At 38.0% G+C, this 14037-nt stretch overlaps 2 protein-coding genes across 5 annotated transcripts; both read left to right on the top strand.

The window, feature by feature from the left end:
* Window positions 1-4103: 4103 nt before the first annotated feature.
* LOC103981370 (transcription factor HHO2) lies at window positions 4104-5964 on the top strand. The gene is made up of 6 exons (XM_009398088.3): window positions 4104-4244; window positions 4325-4447; window positions 4528-4673; window positions 4759-4978; window positions 5058-5134; window positions 5611-5964. Exons 1-6 carry the CDS (start codon window positions 4235-4237, stop codon window positions 5830-5832), a joined length of 798 nt encoding a protein of 265 aa, XP_009396363.2. The 5' UTR covers window positions 4104-4234; the 3' UTR covers window positions 5833-5964.
* Window positions 5965-6477: 513 nt separating this feature from the next.
* Window positions 6478-13547, top strand: LOC135648563 (transcription initiation factor IIE subunit beta-like). 4 transcript variants are annotated; one of them, XM_065166362.1, is made up of 7 exons: window positions 6478-6669; window positions 7280-7328; window positions 8797-8864; window positions 10534-10797; window positions 11454-11585; window positions 12362-12478; window positions 12976-13547. In XM_065166362.1, the coding sequence occupies exons 4-7, from the start codon at window positions 10534-10536 to the stop codon at window positions 13300-13302; spliced, it is 840 nt and encodes a 279-aa protein (XP_065022434.1). In that variant the 5' UTR covers window positions 6478-6669; window positions 7280-7328; window positions 8797-8864; the 3' UTR covers window positions 13303-13547. The 4 variants fall into 4 exon arrangements, with proteins under 4 accessions (XP_065022434.1, XP_065022419.1, XP_065022427.1 ...); XM_065166347.1 differs by lacking the exon at window positions 8797-8864 and adding an exon at window positions 8352-8454; XM_065166355.1 differs by lacking the exon at window positions 8797-8864.
* The last annotated feature ends 490 nt before the right edge of the window (window positions 13548-14037 follow it).

The raw sequence follows: 14037 nt of genomic DNA, 5'->3' as shown, positions 1-14037 counted from the left end.
CATTCAAAACATAATAATATTTTCATAAATATTTGGTGTTTTCGATATTTTGAAATTTAGTGCTAAACGTAGTAATTAATTTAATTTTGTTGGATGAATATTCACGGAAGTGAGATAGACAAAAAGAATTGTAATTTAAAGGGATATAAAAAGAACAAAATCATCGAAGAAGCATATATGCAATATCAAATGATTTATCCGAAGTTTGATGGACACGTAAAACCACCGCTGAGAAAAAGTGGGGGACGGAACGGTAGGTTTATGATCATCATATCAGCCGTTATATCATTCTAAAACGTCGATACGAACATTAATCGTGTCGGTTTATGATGAGTATAACGATTGTTTTATGATTTTTGGGAAATAGAAAGCGTTACGACCACTGTCTTGGATCTCCACCCTCTGCGCCGTCGACGTCGCCGTCGTCTCCTTCTCGCCCGGCGATGGACCGTCGGATCCCTGGAACCTGAGATCCAGGCCTTGAGAAAGTTGATCCAGGGAAGCCGACCTGGCGATCTCCGAGATCTGTCCAATGTCACTGCCATGGGGATCTACGAGCTCCTGAGCTGGACTGATCTCTTCCACGGGGACGATGAGGCCTCCCTCGCTACGTTACTGCACCTGATGGAAAAGAAATTTGCAAGAATTTCTTACCCTATTTGCTTTCTGAATTAGCTACAAGAAAGAATGGTATTTTATTGTGAAAAAGGTGGATACATATTTGAATCTGTTCTCTGATATAGTGAGCTAAAAATCATTTACTTTTGAAAAAAAAAAAGATCGTGCATTTTTCCTAATAACATCTGTTTAGAGAGCAGTGTGCTGATTCTCAAGTTGCCTGTTGGTGTTTATGACTTGCATGCTATATAGATTCATATTAATATTTACCTTTCAGTACTTTTTACATTTAAAATAGCTTAAGAAATGATAAGATTTTCTTTTGCATTTTGGAAAACAGACACATGGCAGCAGTACCCAATTTTAGGCTTAGACAATGATATATAGCAGTACTTAGTTGAGAACTGCTTCCATATTTTATTCCATGTCAATCAGCATCATTTTATGTTTTAAAAGATCATAAGAAACCCTCATTTATCCATCTCCTAATGAGTTTATTTATAAGATGCATGAGACAGACCGGTCGTATGATTTGCTTACTCAGATTGTTTATTCATCTCCTTTTAGTAAATTTATAAGAAGCATTAGAGAGGAGGCAGCTAGGACATGAGAGAAAGAAACACACATGGGTGTTGTAACTTGAAACTTTCAAATGCAAAAGAGAAATGGGTTGATATCAGTATTGAGTGGTAGTATTGCCGTCCATATAGCTGGGTGCCGGTTGCCTAATCGAGTGCTATTCTCAGTGCTGTAATCTTATTGTGTGTTACATCCGATATTGAATCAGATCGAGCAATTATACCCTGCCGACATACTGGATCAGATATGGACCAGTAAATACCATACAGTACTGTCCAGTATGACCAAAGTCAGATTCCTTGATCAGTGTGTCTCACTTCCAAGAATTTAGAATTATGGAAGGTTGTGAAGAGATTATGTCTGACCGAATTAAGCAAATATTCAGGCTTCCCTTATTGCGGCTGTCAGCTGAACTGGTTGCCACTCGAGAGTTGCATTTTCATTTTACAGCTTATTCATATAAACAAACTCGATCTTGTTTGTCAGGCAAATCAGCTGGTCTGGAAAAGGGCTTGTAACTGTTGAATTAAATGTTGCATAGACTAGCCAAATTTATAATTTTGGACTTGAAAAGATTCTTGATGACAGCACTCGAAATATAAGCATAAACTTGACTTACCATTCATGTTGAGTAACTATCTCAGAGAATAGGTGCTCTGTCATAGCACTATTAGTTAGCAAATTGGATAATTGGCATGCTAATTGATCCGCATCTCTAGATAAATTTGGCACATTTGCAAGTTCAAAGTTCGAATTTTTACATGCATATTTTACTTCTCATTATATTTCTTAATGATATAGCTAATTACAGGGAAAGATGGAACAAGGGGTTCTGCTCGAAGATCATGAAAGGAACTGCAAAGGGCTCGACTTTCTTGCACAATTTTAGTCCAAAGAAGTATGTTCATGGAGATCTCAAACCTTACGATGTACTCCATGGACTGAATATCAAACCATACATATCTGATTTTGCAGTTGGATGTCTAGCAAACATAGCAGGCTGATCTCCATTTCTTCAGTCAGGTAGAGTAGTTCTTGACAAAAAATCATGGCAAACAATCAGATGTCACATTGACCCATCATAACTCAAGGATCTTGTCATCAAGTCAAGGCATGGATCGAAGAACTTGTTCTTGTGGAGGCTATGGAAATGAATTTGGTTCACTTTAAGTTTTGCATCGAAGAGAAGAAACTCTTCTTGAATGTGTTGGATCCTTTTGTAGCTCAAGATTTACATAGAGAAGACAATATTATAGTGCTGAGAATTGCTTCGGCTTGTGTTCAACCCAATCCTGAAACGAGACCATCATTGAGACATGTTGCTGATGCTCTGGAAAGATTGAACAACCAAAGCTAGAAGTGCTCACAAGGATTGCAAAAATTTTGCAGTTAGAACATTGGAGGTGAGACTGCCTTTCCCATGTCTTGTGGTATATGCATCATTCTAATAACTTCCTGCAAAGTTGCTTTGGTTCTAAGTGCCAACATGGCAAGCCATTGGATTATATACCACAAACAAAGGAGAATTTTAACCAAGCTGGATGAGGTAATAAAGGCCACCAAGCTTTGTTGTATATTAGCCAAAACAAGCGGCATCTTGTTTTGATGATCTTGTACTGTACCGGTCACTCTGTGTGTCCCTTAACATTGATCAACAATGTTTGTAACTGTTGTCATCATCTTTTTTCCTAACCATAGCTTGATGTGTTTTCAGATTCTCATTGGTTAGCACTTCATGGGAGTTTATTACTTGGTGGTTTAGGAGAATGTATGGATGAAAAATGTAGATATTGTTTATATTTGATCGATCAAATGATTTGATGCTTCTTAATTGACTTACAGATCACCGGGATTTTTAGGACTTGTCTGAAAACATATTCTTGAAAGGCAGACACAATAATATAGTCTCACATTGGGTATGAAAGAAAAATATGATTTACTATGTAGAACTTGATGGATGTACCTTCACTAGTTTAGATTGAAATATTTTGGGTCAACCATTTAGGCATATTGAGTTCACAGGTGAGTTAAAAATAATTGTTGTAGCAGTTCTTCATTTCATGAGCTATGGATTGAATATTCATTTCATGAATCAAAAGTATTCATTTGGATATTCATGTCACATCGAAGTTTCAGATCTCCAATCCCTTCAGGACAATGATATATAGCTTAATTTATATATGTCATTCCAGAAGACCATGGCCACATGCACTGTGTACAATATCGATAGAAAGGACCACATACATTGTGAACTACCCTCAAAGGCTCATGCACACATCCATTTTGATGGGTTGATTTGCTTTCTATGTCAAAAGAACTTATGCACACATCCATTGCGCATTACGAAACTCTGGCTTGGTTCAATGTATGTGGCACTATGCATACAATACTTAATCATCTTGTGACAAATAATTAAACCAAGGCCAAGTAAGGAATATGTTATGCAAAAACTTTAATGGTGAATAATTTCGAGTCACAGTTTTCATTTTTATTTTTACACAAGATAAATAATGGAGGTACAATGATTAAATAATATATTATTGCTTGATAATCTTTCATATTTGTTACAATATACTTTTTTATGGTTTAATAAATATAATTCCAATTCCAATTTTCATTGTCAACTAATGCAAAAAAGATATGAACAATATGACTAAGAAAAGAAACTTTTCCTTGTTAACAAGGATATGCTTTTGCTTTGTCCAGTTCAATGGAGCCATAGATGAGTGTGCAAAGCCAATACAAGAGCTAACACACCAAGGGGTGGAAATGTTCCATGGGTTGAGGTCCCTTGGAAATGTCCACTACGGTCTATATAATAACACAACCTTGTGCTGCTGCATGCCATGACTTGTTAATTTAGCATATCCTTTAGGGCATATCCACGCATATTCTACTCAACAATCCTCTCACAATTTGCTTCCACCACCTCTTCAACGATCAAATCTAACGTCGACAACCTTACTTTTGCAGAGTTCTTGATCTTATCTTCTCACCATGTCTGACTTCAATCCAGTTCAGAGAAGAAATCCCCAAGATGATTCTTGGTGCTTATGCGACCATCCGACTCTGTTGTTCCTATTCTGAGATCGTCTCTAACATCACCTTTTCCTTTGGCTTCTACCAGATCGGAAGGAGATGGAGAACGCTCGCAGGTTTCAGGAACTGATCGATGCTCTCGACGAGGAGCGTCGAAAGGTGGAAGTCTTCCACCGCGAGCTGCCGCTATGTCTGCATCTCATCAACCAAAGTAATTACACGCTAATGGCTTCCTCCTCATGTTTCACTCTCTCTTGTGTGCTTACTCTAATCGTTCCATCATGCACCCAGCGATCGAGAGCTACAGGCAGCGGCTGATGGTTAGAGATCTCACTCTAAGCCATGAGCTCGCAGAAAAGGAATGGATCTCCTTGAGACCCAGTTCCATGTCTTCAGAAGTCTTGGGGAGTAAGCAGCAGCATCCATGTCCCAGAATGGTGGGGCTACGAAACTAATGTTCATCTCTTTTGGTACTCCAGATTTCGTCATGCACTGATACTAGCAGATCTCTAAATGCTCAAGGCGACGAAGAGCTGGGGAGACTCCCAGTCTTCCGACAAAGAACAGGATGCAGCTGCACCGATCACTGGACCTGCCGGTCGAGAAGGTGACGACAATGGTGGCACAGACGGGGAGAAGAAGGAGAAGTTTCGGCATAGACGACGAAAGATGAGGCGATATTGGACAGAAGATCTCCATGAACGGTTCTTGCATGCACTGGAGCAGCTCGGTGGCTGCCATGGTGGGTTCCCAACTAAGGTTTTCTTCTTCTCCATGTGTCGGTACTTATCAGTCTGTGAATATTAATTGCTTGAGTGCAGCTGCAACACCGAAACAAATCAGGAAACTGATGGAGGTGGATGAACTCACCGGTGATGAGATCAAGAGCCACCTGCAGGTCAGTTCGATCTAAGCATTCCTCTTACCAAAGATCGAAAAAGGCATGACTCATCCAGATTATGGATCATGAAATCCGAATAAGAGTAGGTTATGTAGATCCTTTTTTTAAAGACCTATGTACTAAAAAGAATCCCTGACCTACTAACTTCGATATTCTACAACAGATTCCCACTATACTACTGTTCTCATGACCTACTAATTAAACTCAAAATTATATGACCTTCCCACTGTTTCTGCTTTAAACAAAAACGGATTGATCTCTATATAGGCCTGACATTTGAGAACCAAGTTCTCTCTGTCCACATGCAAGTAGGGTTCTAAGTGCCTTGTCATTTTCTACCCGTACTTTGCATCTGATCTGATCTTTTCTTGAACTCCATCGAGTCACTCCATCTGATTTCTCCTTGACAAGAAAACTACAGTTAGCAATCACTGGATTATGCCGATCATGAAGCTTCGAGATATTTGTTTCAGAAATTTCGGATTCAGTCGAGAAGAACAAGCAGCATGCATCACAGCAGCAGCAACACCTCGTCTGCCGACTTTGTGGTGGTGAGGGGCATATGGATTCCAACTCCGGAATATTCCTCGATCTGCATGGCAGCAGATGAAGCTGCAGCACACCCTGGTCAAGTCGCCGACACGCCGGAAACCGAAAAGTTTGCTCCTGTTGCTAACGAGCAAGAAACCAAGTAGCCCTTCCGCAGGAGTTTTGCATTCGAGACGATGACTGCTAGCAGCAATGCATGCACTACGTTCTCCTCAAACGCATTGATAAGTACTGAGATGTGTGACAGTGTTGGTTTGCTCAACCTAATCTTCTTCTCATTTCATCTTCCTTCTCTTTTTGTCTTTTGTCGATCCAGTGTTCGATTTGACACACTGAACTGACTTGGTGTTCATGGTTGCCATGATTCGTATCAATGTATTTACTGCAAAATTCACATAAAAGCTTAAATAGACAGATAATATTTCCAGCATTCGATCTGTAGCAATGCAACTACCAAAATTTCAATTATTATTATTATTTTACATGAAACTTTATTTAAAATCTGAGAATATATGGTAAAGAAAGCTTCTCTATGCAATGAAATCGGATCGGGTTTTGATTATGGACTATGATTCTGATCCGATGCCCGAAATAGGTACGGGTCGACCTGACCCGATTAATAATTGGATCGGCAACGGTTCCCTAGCGGCCCGATCTGGTAAAAACCGACCCGGGCCGAGCCGGGCCGTTGTTAAATTATTATGTATTTTTTATATTAAGAAAAATATGGGGCAAACAGTTGATTTAAACTCCGTCACTTCCCCCAGCTCGGGAGACACCGTCTGAGCCTGCGCTTCGTCTACTCTTCTGTCAGCAGGACGCCTTCCGCCGCTTGCCCGCGGATAACGAGGAAACCTAACGAAGTCCGCCCACTTCCTCCGGCTGCTCGTCGCGGTGGCCCTCACCGGCGAGATCCAGAGCGTGCGTGCCACCGAGGAGGACGATCTCCACCACCGTGTGACAGTAGAAACCATAAACCCTAGGTGCTTTTTGTCACTGCTATCGCAGAACCCTAAGCTACTAGTATTACTATGAGCTCTTTATTTTGGTAATGGAGTAGGGTTTTCTTTCCTAATCGATGCCTGTTTGGTCCCGATCCTCTCTCTCTCTCTCTATTTGCAATCAGTCCGTCGGCCCTTCTTGACCTCTGCCCTCAACCGATGTTTCGGGCGGATGAACGGGAGACTCAAACGATCGATATGGAGAAATTAGTGACGGCTTATCACAATATCATGCATTGAGATCGGAAAAAAGGTGCCGCATGTCTAAGGGTGACTTTATAATGAATGATGCGTTTCAGCGCGTAGATCAACTGCGCAGCTGATTTGTTAGGTAGCGATAGTTCAAAATTACAGCTATAAGCTTCTCCTCTCTTTTAGGCAAATTTCGTCTTCCTTGATCATAGATTTGGTCCTTTCGTCTCCTTGTTTCGTTGCTTTTTTTCTTTCCTGGCCGTTGTACAAACACTACTCTTGCTTTGTGAACCAACTCATCTCCCCTTCTCTCTTTCTTGCTTGATTCATGATTGAGAATACGTATTCTAAAGATCAAGTTTATAGTGTTACCAACTATTTGTCCATTTTATCTTTTCAGGTGGTGTTGATCGTATCTCGTAGGGGAGCTTTTGTTGCATTGCGGAAAGGTACTTGACGTCCTGAAATATAAATTCCGTTGGTTTTTATGTTATGTGAAGTTCCACGTGTTGTGCTCTGTTCTTTTGTTGCATCTCTCCATGAGGTACAATATGTCGCATCTCCATTTTCCTTCACATTTTTGTAATACTTTTGGTTTCAAATTATTATCATCTTTTAAAACCTTCCATCCTCTGCTTACTAACTATTGTCCTTCTATCAAATGCCAATATGTATCTTGACTTCTCTGTAGATTTTGCGAGTGGAACACATATTTATTCACTAATAAACGATAATGCCACATGCTCCAAATAAGGCCACATCTTGTCCGATTAAAATCACAAATTTTCTTTTACGAGTGGCATTGTTTTTCTCCTTGATCCCCATAATTTATATGCTTCTGTATTTCAACCCGAAGCAAGTTATTTTTGGTTGAGACAAACATCTTACAGTCGTTTATGTCATTCAGAGGATCCCTTTCCCAAAGCTGAGTGCAAGAGTTACTTCTGTTGATGATTGGTTCCTTTTCTAATTAGGTGGTCTTAAATGTTAGAAACCTAAGGGATCTTCTAAAACAACTTTCTTCTGTTGAGCATATATATTTCTGGATTCTAGACTAGAAACAGTATTTTGAGTTTCATACTGCGATCGAACCTCCAAAATTTTGGTATTAGACCAGAGAGCCTAAAATCAGTTATTAAGATAAAAATGTTAGAATCCTAAGGGACCTTTTAGAAACAGCTTTCTTCTATTGAGCATTTGTATTTCTGGATTAGACCATAGAAAGCATTTTGAGTTTAATGTTGTGATAGAACCTCCAAATCTTTGGTACTAAACTGAAGCGCCTATAAAAGTAACATGAACTACTCAGCAATAGACGAGGCCATCACTTTGGTTTAGACTTCATCCCATGTGAGGCCTCTAGTGACATTGGATAAGTAATCACCTGTACAGAATTTAGAGATCTACGCACATACATATTTCATTACTTGGGATCAAAGGATATTAATCCTACCCTAACCAAACTCTCACAGAAGAGGCAGAATCCTCAAGAAAGCAAATGAATTTTTTGGAATGGACAAATATATAAAACAAGGAGACGACCGACAAAGGAAGCTTTGCCTAATAGCCTCTGAGGTATACTTTTGTTTTTCTATATGGTTTTTCGGTTCATTTTCTTTTTTTTCCATTAAGATCTTTTGGTTTTATATGGTATAATCACCGGGGTTTTTCCACTCCTTCCCAAATTAAAAATTTCTGTAATTAGAGTTTTGTATTATTCGGATTGATTTGTTTCCTTATTTGTGTAATATACTAATATGATTAAGGAAAGTCAATTAGCAATTGAAATATGGTTCCTAAATTTTGTGGACTAGTTAGGAATTTAATTGATTAATTAATCCAAAAAATATTTCTATTTCCTTGAGAACCCTCACTCTTCTATATAATGCTGGTCAGTCCCCTTTATTTCATCAATAGGGTCAAGAGGACTCTAACAACAAGGATCAGAGAGAGTAGAGAGGGACCTCCATCTTGAAGAGAGCTAGGTCCTCTACCTTTCTTTCATTCAATATCATGATTTATAGTTTTACTAAATTTTAGGAATTAAAGGTATAATGCATGACAATGTTTATTCAATTAGTTTAAATTTAAACTTTTAATTAATTAATTAAGCATGGCCTATTATGCCATATATTGAACATAGTCTATTATGAAATTTTATATGATTTCCTTGAATACATACATGCATGAATGAAATAAATGAAAATTAACAATTGTGATGTATGATTATGAGCACTATGTTTCCCTGCCAAGGGTAGGCAGGCATTACTGGTAGGTGATTACCTTTAGGATTAACGAGACATTAGACATGATGGCAAGATGATTTTCATCTATCATTGGGAGGAATGTTGCTCCCACTTTTGTTGGGAGTGCAATATGAGTTCTCTCTATCTATCATTGGATGATTAGAAGAATGCAGAATTTATGTCATGGAGTAAAAACTCTTCGTATGTTGTTGGGAGAGGGCACTTCGAGTGTATAACACACACACCTATGTTATCCGTGATGTCACTTTTGCATATGATTGAGATATGTGATATGTTGTATGAAACTGAAGCATGATTTCATTTACTGCATAGGAATTATTAATGAATATAATGATGCATAAGTTCTTATTTGAAATATGAATTTCATGAATATTTTATTTTATTTTTATTTCATATGTATTGATTGAAGTAGCACTATCAAGCATGTTGGTGTGTGTTATATGGTGTCGTTGAATTTCATACTGATTGAGCCCTTTGTTTTGATCTTCTTGATTGTGGATTAATGCCAGCTCTTATTTTTATATAGTTTTATTTTTACGGTTCTTTTTTTGTATGCAAAATTGATTTGATAGAACACATTAATATCTTTTTCCATTTGTGCATCTGATGCTGTTGCATAGTTCTTGAGATCTTTGAGATTATTTGACTGAGTGATTTGACATTTCGCTAGATTTTTAGATGTTTTGTGATGCAAATTTTATCATAGGTTGGAGATGTGATGAAACAGAAGAATTATGCAAGCAAAATAATGGGTATTTCAATATGCATATGCTATTATCAATTTTTGGATGATGGGAAGAAAAACATTATCATGAATGAATACTAGGGACATGATTTCAGTATTTATTTTGTCACTGCTTGGTAAAAATGATACTGGAGGTGCCACTTTGGATAAGCTAGTCTTTTGAGCTTAGGATACCCTTCTATGTTTTCTTTAATTTCTTACTTCTTCATACAACTTTGTAGATTGTTAAAAGTTTTGCTAATTCTAGCACACCATTGGTTGACATGGTTGATGTAATATGCACATTAAATTAAAAGAAGGAACATCTATTTTCTTGGTGGACTGTTCCTTTCTGATTTGATTTTAAGACTGTGCTTGAATTTTTCAATGATAAAAAAACTATGCAGAGTCTGAATCCCACTGTTGCTTCTCTTGTGAGGTCATCTTATGTCTTACTTTCTGCTGACGAGTTCACATATTTTATATACCTTTCTGTCTGGATGAATTGTCAAAAAGAATGGATTTTTTTCATTATTACTTAAACCTATAAACATAAAACTTATTGGTTAAAATTGTTTGGATTCTTTGAATTGGAAGTCCCTTCATTCTATTTACAGTCGGTGTTCCCACTCAACTTATGATAGTTCGTTGGTGATTTGCCAGATGTCTTTGCAGGAAAGTCTCAATAGATTTCAGCGACAGCAGGAGAAGTGCCAGACAACTCTCACCCGTATAACAACCCGAGCTACACTTCCAAAGGTCGTTCAGTCGCACAAAGCAACACCTGCAAGCAATTCATTGGCTCCTTCAAAAGTAACTGCATCAGTGAAATTCTCAAATGATACGGAAAGGCTACAACACATTAATGCTATTAGAAAGTCTCCTGTTGGTGCACAACTTAAACGGGTTATTGGCCTCCTCTTTGAGGTATGATATTTTATTGTCCAAGAAAATAGTAATATGTGACTGTGCCCTTGAAATTTATGATTATTCTCACTGGTCTAAATATTGTCAAAACATCTAGGTTCTAGATATCTACTATGTTTTGTTAACTTTCTGAAGGCACTCTAACAAAAATTATTAGTTCAACTGAACATTGAGGAGATCTGATGATATGAAAAATCCTAAAGGCAACTATCCTGTTGCAAAAAAAATTATAATTTTATTGGGTCATATGATCAAGTTTTGAGTTTCATAAAGTCTCAATTACAAAAAAGAGTTGGTTGCTTCCTCAATTGTGGTTTGATTACATAATGGAATAAATTTGTGCAATATGTGGCTCAACCAAAACTATATGTTCAGCTCCATTATGTGCAAGCACACATAGAAAACAAAAAGTAAGAAACAAAATTTGGTGAATTGTTTATTATGATTGTGCCTGTAAGGTTCTTAGTTGATAGAATCTTGCTTGTGGAAGCAAATCAGAACCAAGAAGGGGCAAAACCCATTATGAGTAGGTTGTTAAGACTACTATCTTTTCTGTCTGCCAACAATCTATAGGCTAGGATCTTAAAAGAATACACTTCTATGTATTATTATACTCTTGATCTGCACTAATTTATGCCTCTTTCTACCTTCTGCAGACGAGGCAGACTCTCACACCAGAAGAGATAAATGAAGCATGCTATGTTGACATAAATTCCAACAAGGCCCTTTTTGATAGTTTAAAGAATAACACTAAAGTACATTATGATGGGAAGCGCTTCTCATACAAGGTAAAATAATTTCCTGTGAAGAAAATTAGCTTTTGCAACCTTTCTGCATCCCTTTAGAGTTGGTGCTTCATGATCTTTGTATGTAGCTCTGCATTAGAATGTTACATGCCAGGTTTCTTCCATATGATTTGATCTGAACTTAGGCCAATAGTTTACAAGCTAACTGATGAGCGTATGGTCACAGATATTTACTGGTTGCAGTTAGTTTATAGATACCTAATCTTAACAATGATTTTTTTTTTTTTTTTTTTTTCTGTTTTTGGCTTTATAGTCAAGATATGAGGACATTTTAGCATTCCTAGTCGCTTAAGATATTTAAGTTATGCTAAGAATTTGACTAGATTATGGGCATCCGTATGGCCTAATTAGGAACATATTTAGCGGGGTTTAAAGTGGAATCAGATGTTCGGTCTACCAGTCCAATTGTTTAGTTACAAACTGGCTTTATGTAAATTATGCCTTTCTTTACAGGAACATTGTAGACAACTATATCCATGTTAGGATGTTACAGTGCTCGACACATCTGTGCTTTGTAATGATACTGCCAAGTTAAATGATCTATATATCAAGTCTCTGTTGCATCAAACATCCATTCTCTATATCATTATGTCTCACCTCTCTGTGAAATATTATAGGTTGTCATCTAGTATTTTGGCGAGTTAATGACATGCACCAGGATTGTCAGTTGCTTCTTCATGCTTTGTTGTTTTCCCAGTTCGTGAGCACTACGCTATTTGTGGATACTCAATTAGGAATGTTTTCTGGATACTGTACAGTCCAAGTATGATCTGAAGGGAAAAGATCAACTCCTTTCACTGATAAGGAAGTACCCAGAGGGACTTCAAGTTATGGAGGTCAAAGATTCATATCCATCTGTTTTGGAAGACTTGCAGGTATTCTATCAAAATTTAGGTGTCTATGATGTTTCTATACAGTGTTTATTTTTGTTCTTATCAAGTAGTTAAAAACTGCATCTTTTCTTGGTTTTGCACATATTTTTAGTCTTCAACCTTTAATATTTTCAACTTGCTTATAGTCTTACGGCATGCAGTCTTACAGTTTGCTCTCTGATCTTTTATTCATGTTGCTATTTCTAGGTTGAGAGTTGTTAAATTGAATAAGTTAGTCTTAAAACCTGAGTGTTTGAGACTTATTTATCCATGACCTAGAAAAATCCAGAGATGCAGACGTATATAGTTTTGTTCTCAAGTAAAATGTACTAGGTGCTTTCTATTTTCAAGCAAAAACTTCAACTTATCGTGCATATGAAAAGCTTATTACATGATCTTGACGGAGTGAGGCTCATCGAGTGTTGGTTTTCATGGCAATGAAATGTGAAGCTGTTTGTGTGCCAATTTTTCCTTCTTGTATATCATCGATGCACCTGTAGGCTCTGAAGGCAGCTGGTCAGATCTGGCTACTGTCCAATATGGACTCTCAGGAGGACATTGTCTACCCAAATGACCCCAAGGTGATGATCAAGGTGGACGATGATATAAAGCAGCATTTTCGTGAGATCGAGCTACCAAGAGACATGGTGGACATCGAGAAGGAGCTCCAAAAGAATGGCATGAAGCCCGCCACCAATACCGCAAAGAGGCGGGTCATGGCACAGTTTCATGGAATCACCTCCAAGCCTAAGCCGAAGAAGAAACGGGAAATTACCAAGAGGACCAAGCTAACCAATGCCCATCTTCCTGAACTCTTCCAGAACTGAACGTTTCAATTTCTTAGTGCGGAACTACACCCCCTTCATTAATTTCTCATAGGCATGAGTAGTACCCAAATTGCCTCTCATGTCTGATAGAAGCTTGTAATAGCAATTAATTACGTTTACTGACTGGAGATATATTCCCTTTGCGGATATATGCTCTAGTACGTTGTAATTAATCTCTATTTTGCTTCCATCGATGGTGTTAATGCCAAGGAGCAACAGGAGCTTTGCCTCCTCTCTCGATGCAACATGTCTTTCGCTTGGATTGCATTGATGCCTAGATCACTTCCCACGTAACTTACTTCATTTGTCATGTCAATCTCCTCTTTGAGCAAGTCATCAATGACAATCTTAACCTATCACGTATTGTCACTCTTGCTATAAAATTGGTGGGTCTTCATGTCACATGTGTGGACCCACAACGACGGCAACCGAAGGAGGTACAAGTACACCCTTCGCTTATCGTTCTCCCTTTTCGGGATGCAGTACTTTTACCTCATCTTTCGTCGACGTAGATGCATAGTGATGCTAATGCAATTACATGATGACGCAAAACGATCATCGTCATCTTCCTCATCTTCCGTTATTGCTCTCATTTTTTTTACGCCTCCTTTCCATGCAAGAAGTTGTAAAAGTTCCTCAAGCTCCATCACTATCATGATCGTCACCCCTGTCTCAATCATCAATGCTAAAATCAATATCGACAAAATCGACCATTGAGTTATTATTGTTGACTAT

Source organism: Musa acuminata, chromosome BXJ1-4 (assembly GCF_036884655.1).
Source record: "Musa acuminata AAA Group cultivar baxijiao chromosome BXJ1-4, Cavendish_Baxijiao_AAA, whole genome shotgun sequence".
Lineage (NCBI taxonomy): Eukaryota > Viridiplantae > Streptophyta > Magnoliopsida > Zingiberales > Musaceae > Musa > Musa acuminata.
This window is presented reverse-complemented; position numbering and strand designations above follow the sequence as displayed.